Source organism: Xenopus laevis, chromosome 9_10L, assembly GCF_017654675.1.
Source record: "Xenopus laevis strain J_2021 chromosome 9_10L, Xenopus_laevis_v10.1, whole genome shotgun sequence".
Classification (NCBI taxonomy): Eukaryota; Metazoa; Chordata; class Amphibia; order Anura; family Pipidae; genus Xenopus; species Xenopus laevis.
The window spans coordinates 130,174,708-130,197,068 of NC_054387.1; the positions used below are offsets into that span (position 1 = coordinate 130,174,708).

A 22,361-nucleotide genomic window follows, 5' to 3' on the forward strand; every position below is an offset into this window, starting at 1 on the left:
TGTCATTATATGTGTCGCCAGTTTGTAAGTCTCTAGGACTCTCAGTATTTTAATGGGCAAACCCAGGAGGAAGAATCTTCTCCCCAAAATCCTTTACCTGTACACACTGAATCTTGAAGGTGTAATAAAATTACCTGGTGGTCTAGTGGTGCGGCGGCGTGGACGGCCGCCACGCCGCCACGCTCATGTTCCGGCCTCCAGCGCCGGCGCCATCTTGGTTCTCTAGGGCACGCCTGCTCGCCTCTTAAAGGTACAGGCGCGCTGGCGCGATTACGCCAGCGCGCATTGGCGCACGTTTTGGTGCGAAATTCGGAGGTATTTAAGGCCTATTCTTACTCCCAGCCAGTGCCCGTGATAGAACTTGTTTCTAGTGGTTCCTGAGCCTTGTGCGTCTGATCTGTTCTGTATCTAATCCGTTTGATTACCCGTGTTTGACCCAGCCTGTTCCTGACTATTCTGCATTCTGTATCCTGACCCTCGCCTGCCTATGACAACTCTTCCTGCTTAACCCCTTGATTGACAACCCGGTTTGAACCTAGCCTGCCTGACGATTCTTGATATCTGCCTGCCTCGACCTTGCCTGTCTGACGATTCTCTTGCCTGCTCCATTTGTACCGTGACCTTCTGCCCAAAAGACTCTGCTAACAGCCGTGCCCCTTCGCTAGCCAGAACATCTCATCTTGCACCCCTCGTTAAGTCCAGGTGGCACCCAAGTAAGCTGAGGGCTCCTCCCGAAGCCCAACGGTGGTCACACTACTGGTGAAGCCGAGCCGAGACCAGGGTGCTTGGCATTTGTTCTGGTATCGGGTGCCGGCCGTGACAGAAGGTTTTCATAAACAGGGAAAAGCAGCTTGAGACAATTCCCTTTGATTTCAATAGAAACTTGTCAACTGTTTTGACAAGGTCATGTAGAAGTCAATGGCATTTGAAGATGTTAACAGCCTTTATGATGTCCTTAAGTTTTTTTCGGTGGGTTTAGTTTGAAAACTATATCAATTTGAACGATTCTAGGGTTTTTTTTTTGCCAAAAACTTTATTAATTCGAGTATTTGAGTTTTTCACATCGACTACACTGATTCGAGTTTTTTACATTAAATTTTCTTCTTAAATTTGAATCCATTTGAGTTGTGAGTTCATTTGAGGTCATTCGAGGTCTAAAAAAGGTCACATAGCTCAAAATTTATATCTTTGACAAGTAACCCCCTTAATGTCCATTAAAAATAAAGTGTACAGAATCATCAAGCCAGAAGTGTGAAAATTAGCGCACAAATCCAGTTTTGCATGAGTAACAGGCAGAGAACATTAATTAAATGGCTAACTACATCATTAGTGACAACAACAAGATCTCATTTAATTATAGTGTCCTTTAAAGGCCATTTTTAGAGCAGGTTTCCAAGCATGGCATTTAACTTGTAAATTACCAGTACTTGTACCCAACAATGCCAACATTTTATTCATAATTACTTATATATAGGAATTCTCACTTGCGAAATTAGTATTTTGTATATCAAATAGAGGACCCACACATGCAGTTTGTACAGAAACTTGATGACAATTACTGAATCTTGTAGATGATCTGTCTAACAATGTACCAGGTAAACAGAGAATGTGAGTGTAAAGGCAGAAAATACAATTTAGACTTTTTATTGGTACCCAAAATGAATGTAAAATTTGTTAAGATGTTTGTAAAAATTAAAGGACAAGGAAAGCCTGTATGACATAGTTTTCGTACATAGAACATATTCTTAGTTTCTACATAATTTTCTTTCAGTAGTGCCTCCTTCACTTGATGCTTGCCTGATTTCCATCACTTTGTAACAACCACCGCCGCCATGTTTTTTTTGTCTAGTCCCTTCTTGAGAGGCTGAGTTGCTAAGGCACCTGGAAACTAAGAATGTGATTGGCTTGAAAGAATTCAAGCTATCAAGATGGTGGTCATGCCCAAAGCCCTATACCTATTCCAAGTTTTACCAATAGATGTACCCAGGACCGCCATCAGAAATCGCAGGGCCCCATACGTCAAAATTTCCTGGGCCCCCTGGGCTGCGCACACTGCAAGCCCCACCTACAGGCCTGCCCTTCCCACCACACAGGTCCGCCCCCCACCACACAGTAAAAAAACAAAAAAAAATATTGGTGGCTAGGGTTCCCACATGTTAATATAAAATGAAAAGACTTTTGTGTGCAGGGCCCCCCATAAAAAAACATTCGTGGCCAGGGCCTTCCCATTAAAAAATATTGGTGGCTGGGACCCCACATGAGAAAAAATTGGTGGCCGAAATTGGTGGCCAGCCCCCCCCCACATTATGAGAAAATTGGTGGCCAGGGCCCCTTAAACGTCCATGCCTTCCCGAGGTACAAAACACGTAAGGCCTATGGAGATTAATTTATACTTTTAATTATGACCAATAAAGACTTTTTTTTACTTATAATTTTGGCCATGTGGATTCCTCTGAGTGCCAGATAGCCATTTCTCTTTGTATTGGTTTGCCGTTCCGTGAAGCTGGGGGTCTGGAGCTGGTGCACCTGGACCACACGATCAACCTTGTGTTCAATTTACTTTATCATTCTGGAGCATCATTTGGTCCCTTTTTTTGCAACATTGATCACTCTTTACCTGTTAGAATAAATCATTTAACCTTTTCATTTTAGATTAATATTTCAGTAGTCAGTAAATAAAGGCATTTTAATTGTTTCCACTTTGCAACTTGTCAACATTTTTTTGTTGAAATCTAAATGAAAATGTGATTAGAAAAACAAATTGTTATTAAAATTCTATTACTTAAATATAATTTTGAAAAAAGTTAATTATTAATATTCTCTCTCTGTTCTCTATTTTTATGCAAAAAATAAGATATCAATTATGAAATTGAAATAAGATAGCAATCATGAAAAATAAGATTCTCTCTCTCTGTTCTCTTTTTTTCAGTAGTCGGTAAATAAAGGCATTTTAATTGTTTCCACTTTGCAACTTGTCAACATTTTTTTGTTGAAATCTAAATGAAAATGTGATTAGAAAAACAAATTGTTACTAAAATTCTATTACTTAAATATAATTTTGAAAAAAGTTAATTATTAATATTCTCTCTCTGTTCTCTATTTTTATGCAAAAAATAAGATATCAATTATGAAATTGAAATAAGATATCAATCATGAAAAAATAAGATTCTCTCTCTCTGTTCTCTTTTTTTAATGCAAAAAATAAGATATCAATCATGAAATTTAAATAAGATATTAATCATGAAAACAAAATTCAGAAAGAGAAAAAAAGTTGTATGTGTTCTGTACTGTTTCCCTCCCAATACCATATTTAGAGTTTCCACCAGGTTTATTATAAACTCCCAACACATAGCAAGCTCTACGGTTTTTATGGAAATGTATCAACTTACAGGCAATTCACTTCTATCAGATCATGCAGATCAATGTGCATTGATCACTCTTTATGGGCAACAAAGAGAAAGTAAAAAAAAGTCTTTATTGATCATAATTAAAAGTATAAATGCATCTCCATAGGCCTTACACGTTCCATACCTCCAAGGTACTTAATCATGATTAAGTACCTTGGAGGTACAAAACGTGTAGGGCCTATGGAGATGCATTTATACTTTTAATTATGACCAATAAAACTTTTTTTTACTGATAATTTTGGCCCTGTGGATTCCTCTGAGTGCCAGATAGCCATTTCTCTTTGTTGCACATATTGGTTTGCCGCTCCGTGAAGCTGGGGGTCTGGAGCTGGTGCACCTGGACAACACGATCAACCTGTGAGCAATTTACTTTACTATTCTGGAGCACCATTTGGTCCCTTTGTTTTGCAACATTGATCACTCTTTACCTGTTCGTATAAATCATTTAACCTTTTCATTTTAGATTAATATTTCAGTAGTCGGTAAATAAAGGCATTTTAATTGTTTCCACTTTGCAACTTGTCAACATTTTTTTGTTGAAATTTAAATGAAAATGTGATTAGAAAAACAAATTGTTACTAAAATTCTATTACTTAAATATAATTCTGAAAAAAAGTTAATTATTATTATTCTCTCTCTCTGTTCGCTTTTTTTTATGCAAAAAATATAAAGCTCTTGACCCTCCCAAAGGAATTTATGGATTTCACCAGGTCGGAGCTGTAGAAAAATAAGTCAGACTTTCATTGATTGAAATAAAAATGCATCAGAATGTGCTGGAAATTAAACATTTTAGTCTAAACTGGTTTATAATAAGAGATGTAGAGAAAATTAGTAGTGATGGGAAAATTTGACCCATTTCGCCCAAAATCACTGCAGAAATCTCCAAAATGCATTGAAGTCTATGGGTGACAACATTGTTTTGACGTGCGTCAGTCTATGGGTGTCATTGTAGTGGTGAAAAATTTTGAGTGATTTACCAATCTCGACAGTTCATTGATAAAAAGACCTTTTTTTGAGTTTTATTTTCTATACATTTTCCTTTTAATTTTCTACATTTTATTTTTCATTTTCTACGTAATTTTTTTAATGTATACATTTTAATGGAGAATCCCGAAAGATTCCCATACGTTTGATATATTTTTCAATGTACTTTCCTGAAAAAGATTGAGAGATTTATCAAAGTTGATACCAGGGTCAGTTGATCTGAATGTGTTCACCTGCTTTGACTTAATAGGGGGGGAAAAAAGACTTTAATTTCAAATTTTTGAGCAATTTTTCCATTTCAGCAGTTCTTAAATAAGGAAACTTATTTTCTTCATCAAATGTCATTTGTATACATAAGAAGACTTCATTTTTCAGCAAATATAATTTCTATACATTTCAATGGAAAATTGAGGAGAATTCCCAGCTGTTTGATCTATTTTTAAATTTACTTTCCTGACAGTGAAGAAATGTATCAAAGCTGATACAAGTATCAGTTGATGAGAATGTGATCACCTGCTTTGAGTTGCTTTTTAGTGGGGTGGTTGAGCTCACATTCAGCTGAATCTTTACCCCTTGAAGCCAATTGCAAGGTGGGAGGAAGGACAATGAAAGAACAATCACTTCCATCACAGAAAAGAAATTGTTTAATTTAAAGCTATCTCTGAAATACAAAGAAATATTAAAAAACTGATGATTGTAATAATCAAGACCTTTGGAATTTAAATGTTTTTCATTTTAATTTTGATTTTATACTTAAGACTTTCATTTCAAATTTTTGAGCAGTTTTCCCATTTCAGTAGTTCTTAAAGGGATACTGTCAGGGGAAAATTTTTTTTTTCAAAATGAATCAGTTAATAGTGCTGCCCCAGCAGAATTCTGCACTGAAATCCATTTCTCAAAAGAGCAAACAGATTTTTTTATATTCAATTTTGAAATCTGACATGGTGCTAGACATATTGTCAATTTCCCAGCTGCCCCAAGTCATATGACTTGTGCTCTGATAAACTTCAATCACTCTTTACTGCTGTACTGCAAGTTGGAGTGATATCACCCCCCCCCAGCAGCCTAACAACAGAACAATGGGAAGGTAACCAGCTAGCAGTTCCGTAACACAAGATAACAGCTGCCTGGTGGATCTAAGAACAACCCTCAATAGTAAAAACCCATGTCTCACTGAGACACATTCAGTTACATTGAGAAGGAAAAACAGCAGCCTGCCATAAAGCATTTCTCCCCTAAAGTGCAGGCACAAGTCACATGACCAGGGGCAGCTGGGAAATTGACAAAATGTCTAGCCCCATGTCAGATTTCAAAATTGAATATAAAAAAATCTGTTTGCTCTTTTGAGAAATGGATTTCAGTGCAGAATTCTGCTGGAGTAGCACTATTAACTGATTCATTTTGAAAAAAAAAAATATTTTCCCATGACAGTATCCCTTTAAACAAGTAGGCTTATTTTCTTCAACAAATGTCATTTGAATACATAAGAAGACTTCTTTTTTTTTTTTTTAGCAAATATAATTTCTATAAATGTCAATGGAAAATTGAGGAGGATTCCCAGCTGTTTGATCTATTTTTCAGTTTACTTTCCTGACAGTGAGGAATTTTATCAAAGCTGATACAAGTATTGGAATGTGATCACCTGCTTTGAGTTGGTTTTTAGTGGGGTGGTTGAGCTCACATCCATCTGAATCCATAAGCTTTGAAGCCAATTGCAAGGTGGTAGGAAGGACAATGAAATAACAATCACTTTCATCACAGAAAAAGAAATTCTTTAATTTAAAGCTATCGCTGAGATACACAACAAGCATAAAAAGTTGATGATTGTAATGAATCAAGACTTTTGGAATTTAAATGTTTTTTGAATCTATACCAATAAGATGTCATCTCCAGAATGGCCAGATGCATCTTGCATTTTTATTGAAAACTAGAAATAACTAGTTTGAAAATTAATTACAAAGGAATGGAATGTCCAGCTCTACCGCCCCTTTGGTCAATTACTGGGACATTAGATGTTTCTTTGTGTATATGCTGAAGGTCTTGTGTGGACACACCTTGCCAAAAGCTTCACGCTTGTTTGGAATAATCCCCTGATAATGTCATTACATCAGAGAAAGTTGTTTATAAACAAAGACTTAACAATTGCTGTGTGATGATTCCCAGAATTGATTTCCATCTCCTGCCTGGAGGGTCTTTGTTATTCTTCAAATGGTGATTAGATTCCATGTTGGCTGGAGGGATGCTAATATCTTCAAGTCTCTCTGTCACCGCTGCACTATTGACAGCAAAATGACTTTAATGGTTACATCTTAATTGCTAGTTTAACCTAATGTCCAATTCTAATAAATTATGTCATCAAAACACTTAATGAATTAGCATAAAGCAGGCTATTCTCCACCTGCACATGATGCACCACCTGCTCTGCAGCTCCAGCAAAGGACAGCTCCAAAGTCTTTGTTAGATATATATATATATATATATATATATATATGGGATTAAAAAAAAAAGAAAACGTATATTGGTTCTAAAATAACTAGAGTTTCAGGGGCCCCAGTGCAGATATGAGGCCTTATTTGTAAACCCCAAATTACAGCAGTCATTATCAGTTTCCTTATATCACACTCTCTATCCAGGTCCCTAGAAGCAGGTATGGTTGTGGCACCTTACAATAAAGCACTTTTTTTGGATGCAAATCATAATTTTTTAACCCCGCCCACTGTAATTGCAAGGGGAGTTGCATTCAAAAAGTTGCAAGTTGTGGCTGACATTAAGATGGGATTGCATCACTTCTAGCACTCTGGACTAAAATGATATGTGGCAGTGCTATGTTTATTGACTCAACCCCCCGTGGTTTAGGGTGGCATCTTAAGGCTTTCACCTTCAATAGGCACACGTGCTTGACATTCCACAGAAGAGACAGGACAGATTCAATAGCACTTGCTGCAACTAGGAGACTTTCAGCATTTGATTCAATGGGTACCTTATGAGGCAACCCAATATGGGAACCAATATGGGATCTAACCACTTTAGATCCATGGTTTCTCAGCCTCCGTTCACCAGAAGAAGCAAGATGGACACTTTAACAATCTTGTGGAAGTGCAGCAGCATTTTTGGACTCAAATACCTTAATGAATTGCATGAACGTACACTCTACATTATGTACGTTTTAGCATACCTGCACTTAATATATGCCCTTTAAAGTGCCCCGTAGTCCTAATCTCTATCTCCTTCGTTAGCGAAATTACGACCTATAGTACATTGGCAAAGTGCCGAATTGCCGTCACGCTGGCAAATTTTCGCCAGCGTTAGCCACTTCGCCCTTTAGTAAATTGCCCCCATAGTCTTTTCCTTCCAATTGATGAAACCCAATATACTGATCGATGTAAACCTCACATACATTGTTCTAGGTGGTGCTTAACGTATTAATTGAATACTAAGGAAGTTGATTCAGACAAAATCCTTAATAAAAATGTATCAGTCAATCCATAACAATATTTAGTGACTCTGGCCATAAGTGTATCGCAAGAAGTAAACCGGTACGACAACTATGGACTCTGTTGGACAAGGTATTTGCATCAACAGCACTTTTTAGTTCCAAGTTTCAATTTAACAAACACTGATGGGTCATAGGTGGGACAATTCTTCCTTACATAAGTATTGAACCCCCCAAAAAATGAGTTCCGCCCGAGACTCTGCCACAACTAAAGACCATTTGACTCTATAGGGTACATGGGAAGTTTCCCCAGTTTCTAGGTCTCGTGAACCTGATAAGCTAATAAGCCTTCATTAGGAACTGAAAGCTTTCCTAATTGATTTACAGATAATACCACTTCAGGTGATGGTGTTGTTTTGATTCCTGATGATCGTCTTGCTGTGTCCTACAGAAAATTGGTACAGTGTTTCCCAGGAATTTACATCTGGTCAAGATCAGGTGGTAAAAAACAGGAACCGGTTGGACAGCTCTGCGCTCTACATAAGCCTTTCCTTGAAGGATGTGCTGCAGAATGAAGTCTTCAGTTTCTGAGAAGAAGTCCAATGACAAGGAGGCAAAATGTTACGATACCTAAGCTTTGTACTCATTTTCATCCACCACCAAGGTAAGAACTTACTGCCTATACTGGTTGCCTAGTATTCTTTGCGGCTCAAGGTTTTGGTGCGTCAGAATAGACCCTTGCATAAAAATTGTCTCACGTCAAAATTATTCTGGTGCCCATTGACTTTAATGCATTTGGACAAAATAGGCGCACGTATAAAAATTGGAGTGGGCATCAAAATTGACGTGCATCAACATTTTTCACAAATTTCATGAATTTTGCAGTAAATTCTCGAATCTGGAAACAGGACAAATTTGCCCATCACTACCCATCTCTGGTCAAGGAAATCTTAAGACATTGCATGCCTACCAAAGGTGTTCCTTAGAACTTTAATTGTGTTTTTGAATGTTTTGCATTTTTTGAGTTGTCCATTCTACCTCTCTGGTTGAGGGGCACAGTGACTCCAGCAACCAATAAGAAGATGTATGATAAAGCTGGATGTTTTAAATAATATATGGTTCTAGAGATGAATGGGTCCTGGACAAAAGAGACATCTCTGTCTGTATGGTGAGGTGGCTCTCCTTAGCATGACCCTCATACTTTCTCCAAGCATTGCTTGATATATTTAAAATGGACAAATGCTTCTTTAGTTCCTTCTTTCATTTGGAGGGAGTAGCCTTTATGTTAGAATGCAGATAATGGCATTATGTATATAATTACCGTGCATTAACCCTGTCTACTCCTACCCTTTCCTCTCTCACGGTGTCTACAGTTGCAGAGATGACATCAGGTAAGATGAGACCGTTTTATTTGATAAGATAGAACCCTAAAAACATAAACTGCAGCTAAAAGCAACCATTTAATCTTGAGTTTCCTCTGTTATTCTACTAACCCTAGGAAAGTGTTCTTTGTGTTTACAACCTCTTGTAACTAAACCTCAACTTATTCCTCATGTAGCACTCATAGCAGACATTATAACCCATTATGCTTTATCACTGTTACCTCTATAAACAAGTGAAGACCTCACATTGGATTATGAGAATTATTTGGGGTACTCATGGATATTTCTGGCACCTTACAATCAGTATATTATAGAAAAAGAAAAAAACATATACCCACTTGTGATGAAAACATTTTTATTCCATGTTATTCAACTTGACAACCATTTCACACCATACACAACATTTTGGGGAGGTGTGTAACCAAATCTCTGCGGTAGTGGGTTACACACCTCCCCGAAACCTTGTTTATGGTGCTTTATGTAGCTACCATATGACTTGCACTATTAAATACCAATGGGTGGGTATCATTTAATGTAATAAGAACCCATATAGAGATGGCCTGTTCTCTGTCCATATCCCTACAAGTTATTAAATCATTGGTTTGTCTTGATTTTGATCGCTTCTGCTCTATCTCTCCAGCCTGTGGTGTACCAGTAATATCAAATCGCATTGTTGGGGGGATGGACAGTAAGAGGGGGGAATGGCCTTGGCAGATAAGCCTGAGCTACAAAAGTGATTCTATCTGCGGAGGATCTCTTCTTACAGACAGCTGGGTGATGACTGCTGCTCACTGCATTGATTCGTAAGTAGTCATTCTCTACCCACTCCAGTGACTCTACTCTTCTGCATGCTGCTCATTTTCTGCTTTGCACCTACTCAGTACCTGGTCTGCACCTACTCAACACCCACTCTGCACCCTACTCAGTACCTGGTCTACACCTTACTCAATACCTTATCTGCACCCAACTCTGCACCATACTCAATATTCACTCTGCCCCCTACTCAATACCTGCTCTGCACCCTACTCAATACCCACTCTGCACCCTACTCAGTACATCCTGTGTACTACACATTTTCTTCTCTGCAATTACCTTGCCACAGCTCTGCATCCTATATCCTACGCATCTCATCTGAATTCTACTTTACTGCTCTTTTACTGTCCTGTACAGTCAGCTTGTACATTACTCATTAAGGTACTTCCACTTTACTCTACTCATCGACTGTTCAGCATCCTACTAATTCATTGCTCCCATTCATTACAACTTTTGCAGTCACTCGCCTAAAGTCTTTTGCTAAGTCTTGGGCAATACTTTGATAATGTCTCTAGTGTTCTGTATTCTACCACATTGACCCTCATCTGCTGATCTGCATCCCACTCACTTACCATTCCACACCACCTGCCCCAAATTCTGTTTTCTTCTGCACCATATTGTTTAAAATGCCCTACACCATACTTGTCTACTTCTATACACACACACTGCATTTCTGCTTTGGACTCTAGCTCCCTGTTTTCTGTACTCAACTCTTCATTAGGGTGAAGAGTACTTCACCATAATAACCCAATGTTCTCTATTTTTATTTTACAATATCCTCCTTGACCAAAGCTTTGCTCATTCTATGCTACTTGGCAGGCCCGGACTGGCAATCTGTCTATTCGGGCAATTGCCCGAGGGGCCGCTTTATATTTGTTAAAGTGGGCCGCTCGCAAAATAATTAAGAAGGAGCGACTGCTCCTTTAAGTGCGCACAGCAGGGCGGAACCGGAACAGAAGCAGTGGCAGCGCAGGCCAGCTCCGCAGTGCTCCGGCACGGCAGGCTCTTGAGCTACCCGTCCGCATATTCATTGCCTTCGGCAGTCAGCGGTCGAGAGAAGCAGCAGCCGCAGCACGGAACTGTACCCACAGCACAGGTATGCGCTTGACTGCCGGAGCAGGAAAAACCAGCATTGCTGCACGCCTGGTGCCTTCTTGCCCCACCAAAAAAAGTGACGGGCTGCTCAGAAAGCCAGTGTCAAGGCACCAGTGTATTATTATAGGGGGAGGTGGGGGTTACTGTAAAGCGCTGCCTGCATGCAGCAGGGGAGAGGGCTGAGCGCACAGCAGGCACCGACTGTATCCTGCGGCTCCTTGGCATAGGGACTGGTGCCTGTAAGTTATGCCTCTTTGGCTTTCAAGTTTACAGTGATTTACTTGTGTTTCTGCAGCCCATTCTGGCTGAGCAGAAGACAAAGACATGGACTCCGTTAGTGTCCAAGTTGGCAGTTGCTGGATTGTCTTGAGAGATTCATTGGGCACATTGGTGAAATTATTCCCATCTCGTCCCAATTGGGTGGGGGGGACCTGAAATCTATCAGCAAGTGGAGTAGGATTGAGGCAGAATTTGGGCTTTTCTTAATCCAGCCGTTAATTCATAAATTTTTTACCCTACAGGCAGATGAGGTCCAGGTGCAAGCAATTGGTTCCATGTTTTATTCTGTACAATGTTGGTAAAACGGAGGCCATCGGTCGTGCCAACCTTCTAAGCAGCCGCGGCTGTCTGTACCCCTTGTCTGATAAACAGGACCACTGTATACACAATGTGTATATGTATACTGTACCCTACCAGAGACCGAACTCGTTTTCAGGATTGCCACGAGTACATTCAAAGCAGGCCAAAACCTGGAACTGCAGCTATGTCATGGCCTCCTCAGGGTGGCTCAGAGTAAAAGCCAAGGGAATATCTACTCAAACTTGAAGCCATAGTAACAAATTAAAGGACAGTCCATCTTGCGGTGCTGCCTAACTAGTGTTGATTATTTTCTGTTCTGACTCCTTACTTAAAAATTGCAGCAAAATATTTTTTAAACATTCTTAACGGATTACTTTCTATGTTTCATGTGTCTAGTTCTGGGGGTATTATACATGGTATTCCCGCTCTGTGACCATATAAAGGCACAAGGCTGAGTTATACATCACTCATGTATTATAAGGGATAATGTACCCCCTACTGTAAATGATAAGGATATTAGAAGTCACTGAGGGGTTGTTCTGTGACCATATAAAGGCACAAGGCTGCAGGCTGAGTCATACAGGGAACTCTGAGTATCACTCATGTATTATAAGGGATAATGTACCCCCTACTGTAAATGATAAGGATATTAGAAGTCACTGAGGGGTTGTTCTGTGACCATATAAAGGCACAAGGCTGCAGGCTGAGTTATACAGGGAACTCTGAGTATCACTCATGTATTATAAGGGATAATGTACCCCCTACTGTAAATGATAAGGATATTAGAAGTCACTGAGGGGTTGTTCTGTGAACATGTAAAGGCACAAGGCTGCAGAATCTTTTACATATTCTACATTAATTACACTTAAGTGAGAAAAGCAGCTCTTTATGCACATAATTGTTTGCAGTTTTACTCCAATATATAGTATGAGTGGATGATTACAAGACCATTGTGTGTTTACATATGGGCTGCTTTGAGTTTTTTTGCCCGGGCTGCTTTTTACTTCCAGTCCGGCCCTGCTACTTGGTTACTGATATGCAGTTTGTTAACTCTGCTCCAATGGGATTCTGTCTCACAAGAGACATTGAAAGAAAGCTACATTGTTCTCACTGAAAAAGGCTTCATCAATAGCAAGCTAACCCATGGACCATGATGATGTTGCTGTGCTAGAAAGACTCAAGTCACTAGGTTGCATGTGAAACATCTCACATGTAGCCAATCATTCATCTAGCCAATTGGCAGAGCTACACTGGCCATACAGAATTGAAACAATTAATTTCCCCAGCAACAAGTATGAAGAGATGCTCTAGAGAGTTTTTCTCTTGTGGCTTGTCCCATGGGGAACTGTTGCATGTGTTTTTGTTGACATATACATATCAATGAAATAATACACTAAATGCATGTACCCTTTAATAATATACTGTTTTTGGACACAAGAAAATCCCTTTCATCTATGGTATTGATTTGTCTGTAGGTTGGATGTTTCATACTATACTGTTTATCTCGGTGCATATCAGCTCTCTGCCCCTAACAATTCTACAGTATCCAGAGGAGTGAAAAGTATAACAAAGCACCCAGATTTCCAATACGAAGGATCCAGTGGTGACATTGCTCTAATTGAACTGGAGAAACCTGTCACTTTTACCCCTTACATCCTACCCATCTGCCTTCCCTCTCAGGATGTTCAATTTGCAGCAGGGACTATGTGCTGGGTGACTGGATGGGGAAATATTCAAGAAGGAAGTAAGTTGGCTTTTAAGGATATGTGGGGTTGATGATAAAGCATTTATGAGAGCAAACTGTTATGGGACCAAAGAAGAGAGCATATATACAGTATATATATGGGCATCATTCTCTAGTCTAACTCAGTCCTCTATTACCTCTTGCTCTAGGATTTTAGTGCATTCAACACTTACTATTGTAGTATGTAAAAAAACATCAGTTTTGATGAGGAATTATGGTGACAATTCTGCTTATTCTGAGATTTATGTCCTTTATATAGTTACTTAATTACCCTATTCACATATTTTTGGCTTTTCTTTCCTTGCAGCCCCTTTAAGCAGCCCTAAAACTATTCAGAAGGCAGAAGTTGCCATCATAGACAGTTCAGTCTGTGAGACCATGTACGAATCCAGCTTGGGCTACATCCCTGATTTCAGCTTCATTCAGGAGGACATGGTGTGTGCTGGTTACAAGGAGGGACGTATTGATGCCTGCCAGGTACAGTAGGATTAGAGGGACCTTCTTTTCTTTTCATTGTTCAATGACCCGTTTACCCCCTCCCCTCAATTGTATGGGTTGGACGGACATTGTATATATATTTTAAACAAGCCTTACAACCACACAAAGACCCCAACCCCATATCCATTCAGTTTTTCAATACACTTTGTCCTGTGACATCGATCTCATATAAACAACCATTAAATTATATTGCCATCATGAAATCAGTTGGCATTTTAAATTCTATTCAATGAAAGTTGCATGAATTAAATTGCATGTGTTAATACACATGTCCTGTTTGTGTCTTAATAGGGGGACTCAGGTGGACCTCTTGTATGTAATGTCAACAATGTCTGGCTTCAGCTCGGTATTGTGAGCTGGGGATACGGCTGCGCAGAACCCAATAGACCTGGTGTCTATACCAAAGTTCAGTATTACCAGGATTGGTTGAAAACCAATGTGCCTTTAATTGTGTTCAGTGAAGAAGGACCAAGTGTTGCACCAAGCATTGGACCAAGCATTGCACCAAGTTTTGGACCTAGTCTTGGACCAAGAGGAGTTGCCAGTACAACAATATCCCAAACTGAAGCCCAGTCAGTTAACAGCATAGAAATAGATAAGACTAACAGTACAACAATTTTTGAAACTGAAGCCATGTCTATGAGCAATAACACTACAATGAATGAGACTTTTAGCTTGGTCTCCTCTACCATCTCCACTGCTTTGAGGATAAATGAAACTAAGACTATAGATAACGAGGCCCAAATACATGCATGCTCCCTGCACACTATAGCGCTAACCTTAATTTATTTATTTATTAGATTCTTTGTGTAAGTTACAACTACAAAATGTGTCTCGAAAATGCCAACTGATCACCATTTGTAGTATCTGGCTGGTTTGTATGACCTCCTAGACCTGCAGGATAACAAAATGTTCAGTTGCTCATTATAACTGAATAGTGGCTGATTATGTAGGAGATGACCAATAACCCTAAGCAACCAAACTTCTGCCCCTTAGATCTTTGCACTTACTGACTAAGTCTATTCTGTTATGGTCAATTACTGGCCCTATGCAGAGGCAGAATGGCACCTGAGGAGAGATCAGGGGGCACAATTTGTAGTGGGCACTCTTTTCAGAAGGTAGTCTTAAAAAGTAAACATGTATACAGAAGCCCTGTAGCCCAATCACATACAGCAACCCTTTAATTAACAGTCACAAGTATCACCTCCAGGGTGCCCTGGGATAAGTAGTAGGGTTGAGCCGGCTACTCGTAGTGATTCTCCTTTGGGCCAATCATTACCCAAAAACACAGTAATCATAAGGGATCATTTACTTAGAACTTGACCTACATGTCCCCCCATGAATACAGCCCTGCTAAATTCAGACAACCCTGTTGTCATGGGACAAACCCAGGTTTCTTGACTCAGACACCTGCATCAATTTCCCTGTGTGCAGAGATGGGAGCAAAGTGCAAATAACATAGAGGGCTGCTCCTTTTTATGTACTTTGCCTCCAGTCTTGCACATAGTCAATGGCCCTTTTACCCCTAAAGTCATTCATTTTAACATTACAGTTCCATTGGTTGAGGTCTGTGGAACATGATATTATATTATAAATGTTTCAGCTTTTGACCTATATCATCTGTGTACTTTGAACTTAACCTGCCTCATTTTTTGCACAATAAAGATATTCCAATATACATAAATTGTAATTGCAGAGGCCCGTGCCATTCTACACCACTATTTCTGACTTTTAAAAACAATGTAGCAGAGGCCAGCTCTCCTCCAGCGATGACTTTCATTCCCACAATGCCTTGAATGTTTCTTCCCAGGTCTGTTAATTAGCTGACTTCTTCTACATTGTGTCCAAAACAATTACAAATATCTGTAAAACCACTGATGTTTGAAAGAGTGCTTTGGAATAGATTATCTTTCATTATGCAAAGATATGGGGTGGAGTTTCCCTTTAATCTGCATGTGTACTAGTGTCTATATCTGACAGTTTCAGCCTTGGAGTAGTTTCATTCAGCCCATGTGACTCTATAGAATTGCAATGACACAGTTGACTGATGTTGTTTTTGTGGGTCGACAAGAAGGGTTTCAGCCATTAATCATTGTATGGGCCTCAATGGCCTCCTGTGGTGTACTAATCTCCTATAGTTCAGGTACTGGTAGGAAGAGAGGTCTTTAGCTAAGGAGGAATCCAAGATCTGAACAAGTTTTGATGGAAAATACTTGATTCACAGAACTCCATGAATACCCAATGGCCCTTTTCCATTCAAGGCAATGAGAAGTTCATTTGAGGGCCACCCATGTAGAAGAAAGGTGTGAGTATCTCCAACAATAATGAATCAATCAGTTAAAAAATTGAAAAATTTATTAGGACATAAGAGCAAGACCTAACGCGTTTTGTGCCTGCTGGGGCACTTACTCATAGGTTGAATGGCACATCCCTGTACACAGGTTATAAAGGGGCTGTGGCCAATCACAAAACAACAATCACATGTTACCACTTTATACAATTAGTAAAAGTCCACCTAGTGGTTTTTTACTAATTGTGCTAATTGTTACCAACATATCTGTGCAATACAATGTGCCAAAAAAAGGGGAAAACAAAAGACAAAAAGAAAAAATAACACAATGAATTGTGTCATTGTGTTTTTTTTTGTTTTCTTTTGTGCCATTCAACTTATGAGTAAGTGCCACAGCAGGCACGAAACGCGTTAGGTCTTGCTCTTATGTCCTAATACATTTTTCAATTTTTTAACTGATTGATTCATTATTGTTGGAGATACTCACACCTTTCTTTTGAAATGTTGTCTTGGACTTACACCCTAGGACTGGGGTGAATTGTGAGTATATTCTCCATGATTAACTTCAATATTTGTTTTTGAATTATTAATTATTTTGGAGTAATACCTATTCATATACATATATATATATTTTTTGGCATTGACACAAACCATACTACTATATATTGCTCCACCCATGTAGAACCTGGAAATTTCTCTGTATACCATTGCCCTTAAATATATTGCTTTTACCATTGCCCTCTCCGGCAGTTGATAAAGAATTGGATCAGCTGTCCTCCATCATAATTGCAAAGATTCCAAAATCGAAAGAATTGGGTTGAAGGGCCCGAACTGAAAGCCTCTGAAGAAGGACCCCTTCTCGTTTCAGCTCACTTATTCCCATTCTCTTCCGCTCTCTTACTCTATTCTCTGTGTAAGTGATAGTTCTTTAATTCTCTTAGTTGTAGGACCAATGTCCTTGTTGGCATTAGATGTAAGGCACAATGGAGGGGCTTATAGGTATATGCCAATGGCCCTAGGGGATGATACTTGGAATGTCCTGAGTGCAACGTACATGCCAATAAGCACAAGGTTTGTGTGGTGGGATAGATTAAACATTTTGGCTCAATAAATCAGGACGGCATGAGAGCATGCACAAACCACTGCACACCCTGCATGGTACCCAATCGCCCTGTTTTGTTATGCTTTTGTATGACACATAAGGTAATGCCTTTTATTTAAAAAAAAAACCATATAAATATGATAATGTTGTTTTAGAATGCCATACATACAATAAAATTGGTTTAGAAGGGATTTTGTTAATGAAAAATGATTGTGTCAATGTTCCTTTAAGAATGATCCACTCCAGACATTGCTAAGACCTTATTTTATGTTCCCATTTATGTTGACATGGTCTTAAAAGTTATTGTGGTAACATGGGTGTGGTTTACACTGATTACACTAACGTCAATGACACCCTTTGTTCGGGCAGATTAAAATATGAATAGGCAGATCTGCATTTTGAGTGCACAGTGTCAGATGGCTGCTGCTAAAGCTAATGGCATATGTTTCTTCTACATGTCACTGGTTTATATAACTGATACAGACATACATTCATTAACATATATATCTACATATACATTTTTGAGGCTTAACCGCTATATTCTTATATATACTTTGGACTCATGTATAGAAAGAGGTACCGATATGCAGCACATGTACTTTAATATTTTCAATCAAGTGAGGTGCAGGTATGGAATAATTTATGTTGGGGGATAAAGGGTTTTTCTGGAATTAGGAGCTTGTGCATTAAGACAACCAAACCCACTGAATCATTAGAATTATTTTACCATCAACATGGATTTATTCAAGATTATTTGGCATCAAGCCTGGAGCTTTGACTGTTTACGGACACATTCTGACCTCTAAAATGTGCATAGGGCTGCCGCTGCACCCATAAAAAATACCGCACATACTGGTTCCAGAAGGAGCACCACTGAGCTACCAATGACCAACTGAGGCTTTTGTGAATCTGGCTTCCATGAAATTGATGCCATACATGAAGTAACACTACATTTTTATTACTAAAGGTTCCTGTTGACATGGGTTGAATGCTTGTAGTCTGCAAATAATTGTTGTATATCACTTGTATGTATATATATATATAGTTGGGGAGACCTTGAGGTGCCATCTTGCCTTTGGGAAGCTGAGCCATGAACATCTACAGCAACAATAGAGCAGGTGGTTAGTGGCACTGCCAGAGTCTGGCCGAGTAGTATTGGCACCCAAGGTGATACTGTTTGGCTCTGTAACTTCTCTGCCACCCCAGTCCCTCCTTTTTGACCTCTCAAAGCTTCATCCAGCTTGTTCACTTGTTAACTTCCCACCAAAAGGCCATTGTGGTTCTCTTCCTCCACTACCATTACCTCCTCTCTGGTTGCACCCCCCGTCTATTTTACCCAAGGCCTCTGTTGCCTTCCCCTAGTTCCAGCCTTGGTCACTGCTCATGCTCAATGTACTCTGTGCTGCTCTACTCATAATGACAACCTCAATGTCCTTTATGAATAGTTAAAAAAGGACTGAAGTCAGACCTCTGAGATAGTGGGTCAATTAGAAAATGTTTATCACCACTCACTGTAATGAATCTTTGTACAAGTACAAATTCTGGGGTTCCTATAGTCCCATTGCAGAATGAGTAAATTTACTTGACATACAAGTACCCAAAGAATTGTGTGCACCTGTCATTTCAAAGCTGAGGGTCATCGTCATCCCAATGGCATCCAATCCAATTCATAATGAAGCACATGTGCAATTGCTTGTATTTTAATGTTTTTCCCAAAATACCCTTGAGATGCATCACTACCTTGAAGCTGGAAATCACTGAATTGTGGGGAACCCCCTCTAAACATGTCCACTTTGTACACTGTACCTGTGCTCATAATTAGCCATATTCCAATATCTTATATCTAGGGATGCACTGAATCCACTATTTGGGATTCGGCCGAATCCCCAAATCCTTTGTGAAATATTACCGAATACTCAACCAAATCCTAATTTGTATATGCAAATTAGGGCCAGGAAAGGAAAAGGTTGAAAAACATTTCCTTGTTTTGTGACAAAAAGCATGCAAATTAGGATTCGGTTCTGCCAGGCACAAGGATTCGGGCAAACCCGAAACCTGCTAAAAAAGACTGAGTCTTGGCCGAATCCCAACCAAATCATTGATTAGGTGCATTCCTACTACTAATGGGCAAATAAATTCACCAGGCATGAATTCGCTGCGAATTTCTGCGTTTTTGCTGCCGGCGAATATATTCTTGAAACTGCCACGAAAATTCGCCAGCATCAAAAAATCTTGGACGCATGTTAGAAAAGTTGCTTGAGTCAAAACTATTGTCATTATTCGGAACCCCACTGACTTTAACGCCGGAGCCAAAATTGATGTGGGTGTCAAAATTGACGCGGGTGTCAAAATTCGCGTTTCGCTAATTCTGAGGGAAACTTGTGAATTTTTAAGTGGTCAGACAATTACATATGTAATCTAATTTAGTACATGCACCTAGAATACCGCAGCCCTAGCCACTCCCAAATACATCCTAATCATGCCACAGACTTTGCCCCACCCACCATAAAAGATCCTAAACAAGTGATCAGAGCCACAGCACTCTCATTTGATAATTAAGGAACTGCCATGATTAGAGCAATCATAGTTCACTTAACTCTGTGTATAACAAAGGGGGTGGGCTAAGTTCAAAAGACTTTCATGCCCCCGTTATGTATGGTTGCATATTGGTGAACTGGCTCCCAGGTGGGGGGACGGTAGATTGGTAATAACTGCCCCATAATGCCCCATGAGCTCTCTAATCAAGAGACAATAGAATCCAAACAACCTTCATTATGTTAATTTCCAGACTCCACAAAAGCCCAAGTCCGATGGCTTCACATGTGATCTCCTGCTTCTAGAGACAGGTAGGAAACTGGTGGGGCCTATTTCTAGTGCAAAAAACTGCATATTAATAAATATAAATACAACCAACCTTAGCCACGTAAACTAAGCATATATAGATTTATGTTTTAAACTTTATCAACATACTTTTTCGATAATAGATCAAGAGGTATGAAGAGCTTGAGACAGGAATATTTGCAAATTGTTAGAATCAGAATCACACAGTAAGAAGTTCAATATCTAACAAAGTAACCAAGAGACCAGCCAGTCAGGTCCAACAACGGAAAATTGTTCAGATACATCCGGAGTTTCCACCAACTTTAAATTATTAACCATAACACTTAGGGGCAAATTTACTTATGGTCGAATATCGAGGGTTAATTAACCCTCGACATTCGACTGCCAAATGGAAATCCTTTGACTTCGAATATCGAAGTCGAAGGATTTACTGCAATTCGTTCGATCAAACGATCGCACCAAAAATCATTCGATTGAACGACTAAAATCCTTCGAATCGTTAGAGTCAAAGGATTTTAATCCATCGATCGAACGATTTTTGTTCGACCAAAAAATATAGCAAAGCCTATGGGGACCTTCCCCATAGGCTAACATCGACTCCGGTAGGTTTTAGGTGGCAAACTAGGGGGTCGAAGTTTTTTTTTAAAGAGACAGTACTTCGACTATCGAATGGTCGGATAGTCGAACGATTTTTAGTTCGAACCGTTCGATTCAAAGTCGTAGTCGAAGGTCGAAGTAGACCATTCAATGGTTCAAGTAGCCAAAAAAAATCATTCGAAATTCGAAGTATTTTTTCTTCTATTCCTTCACTCGAGCTAATTAAATGGGCCCCTAAGAAAGAAAAAATGCCCATGAAGAGCCCCTTTTGCAGTGCAATGATTCTTCATTTCCTGTTATTTAAAGAAAATTATATAGAGGGGAAGAACAATGTGGAGAAGAGAGGAAAAAGGGGCAGGGAAAACACGGGGGAGCTGAGAATGTGCAACAGATAAGGGCAGCCTAATTCAAACAATGTTCCAACCATAGTGCCCACATTTGATAAATGTTTAATGTAAAGAAGTCGGTCTATATAAAGCGAAGTTGCAAGAAGGTTGAGGAGCTAATTTAACAGTAGTAGCTGTCGTTTTTTTTAAGTGATCAAGATAGTGATGAAGGCTTAGTCAGATGTTGATGGGTATCCACCACCTGGTTTAGTATAAAATGCAGGGGATCCAGTGGAATAAGGACTAGGCTATTGTCCCTATAACCTTATATCATCATTCATGAATTTGGTTGCACATTTAAACCTTATGACAGATGTTGGCTGGAGACTAGTTACCTAGGACATTTGTCAGGGATTATTCCTGACACTCACTAATCCTTGGAATCATAGGGTTAAATAATATCAGAATTCAGCCAACTCGGTAATTTTTGGAATGAGACCGGCGCTTCTGCAATTTTCGTGAGTTTCAGCACATGCCCAGTTGTCGCGAAACAGAAAATTGCTCCAACTGCGCCACGCCAGTCTCATTCCTATGATTTCCGAAGAGAAGAAGATGGCGCCCGTGCAGTGTTGGACTGGCCCACCGGGATACTAGGAAAAGTCCAGGTGTGAGTGGTCCCTCATGCTGCTAAAAATTTGGCCTATTTCATGGCCATTCCCTATTTTTATGAGAACAAAGAGGCTAAATAATTGGAAAAATTGATTATAGTATGTAAAGAGAAGAGACTAGGAGAATAGAAATTTAGTGAGGAGAGGAAGAAAAATAATACTAAGAGTGAGCCCCTGGTCGAAGAATAATTGGTGGGCCCCTGGTCAAAGGTTTTTGGGTGGGTCCCTGATGTCCCAGTCCGACACTGCGCCCATTAACTCCGATGCCTTAGTAAAACGTTAGGGGCATTTGCCCTGATTAAACTTAGGTTTGGGGGAGGAGGGAGTGGGGTGTATGTAGGATAGGGGGGAAGGGTTTTTTTAACATTAGGGTTGAATTCTCTTTAAATAAGATTAAACTCACAGTTTAAGGGTCAGGGTACATGCTCAGATTAGGGGAGATTAGTCACCCAGTGACAAATCTCCTCTTCTTCGGGCGACTAATCTCCCCAAACTGCCTCCCGCCAGCTAGAATGTAAATCGCAGATGGGATGGCACTCGGAGCACTTTGTTTTCTGAAGTCTCCCGAAGTTTCCTACTTGGGCCAACTTCAGAAAACGAAG

At 39.6% G+C, this 22,361-nt stretch overlaps 1 protein-coding gene and 1 long non-coding RNA gene across 2 annotated transcripts; both read left to right on the plus strand.

Annotated features, from left to right (window-relative positions):
* The first annotated feature begins 8,408 nt into the window (after window positions 1–8,408).
* On the plus strand, window positions 8,409–15,625 carry xepsin.L (epidermis specific serine protease L homeolog). The gene is given in 5 exon segments (NM_001087895.1): window positions 8,409–8,488; window positions 9,847–10,009; window positions 13,169–13,437; window positions 13,745–13,914; window positions 14,227–15,625. Coding segments are annotated over 5 exon segments (1,170 nt in total). The 5' UTR covers window positions 8,409–8,442; the 3' UTR covers window positions 14,749–15,625.
* LOC121398370 lies at window positions 10,016–12,063 on the plus strand. The gene is made up of 2 exons (XR_005964288.1): window positions 10,016–11,115; window positions 11,636–12,063. It is a non-coding gene; the product is annotated as an uncharacterized LOC121398370 (long non-coding RNA).
* Window positions 15,626–22,361: the final 6,736 nt, after the last annotated feature.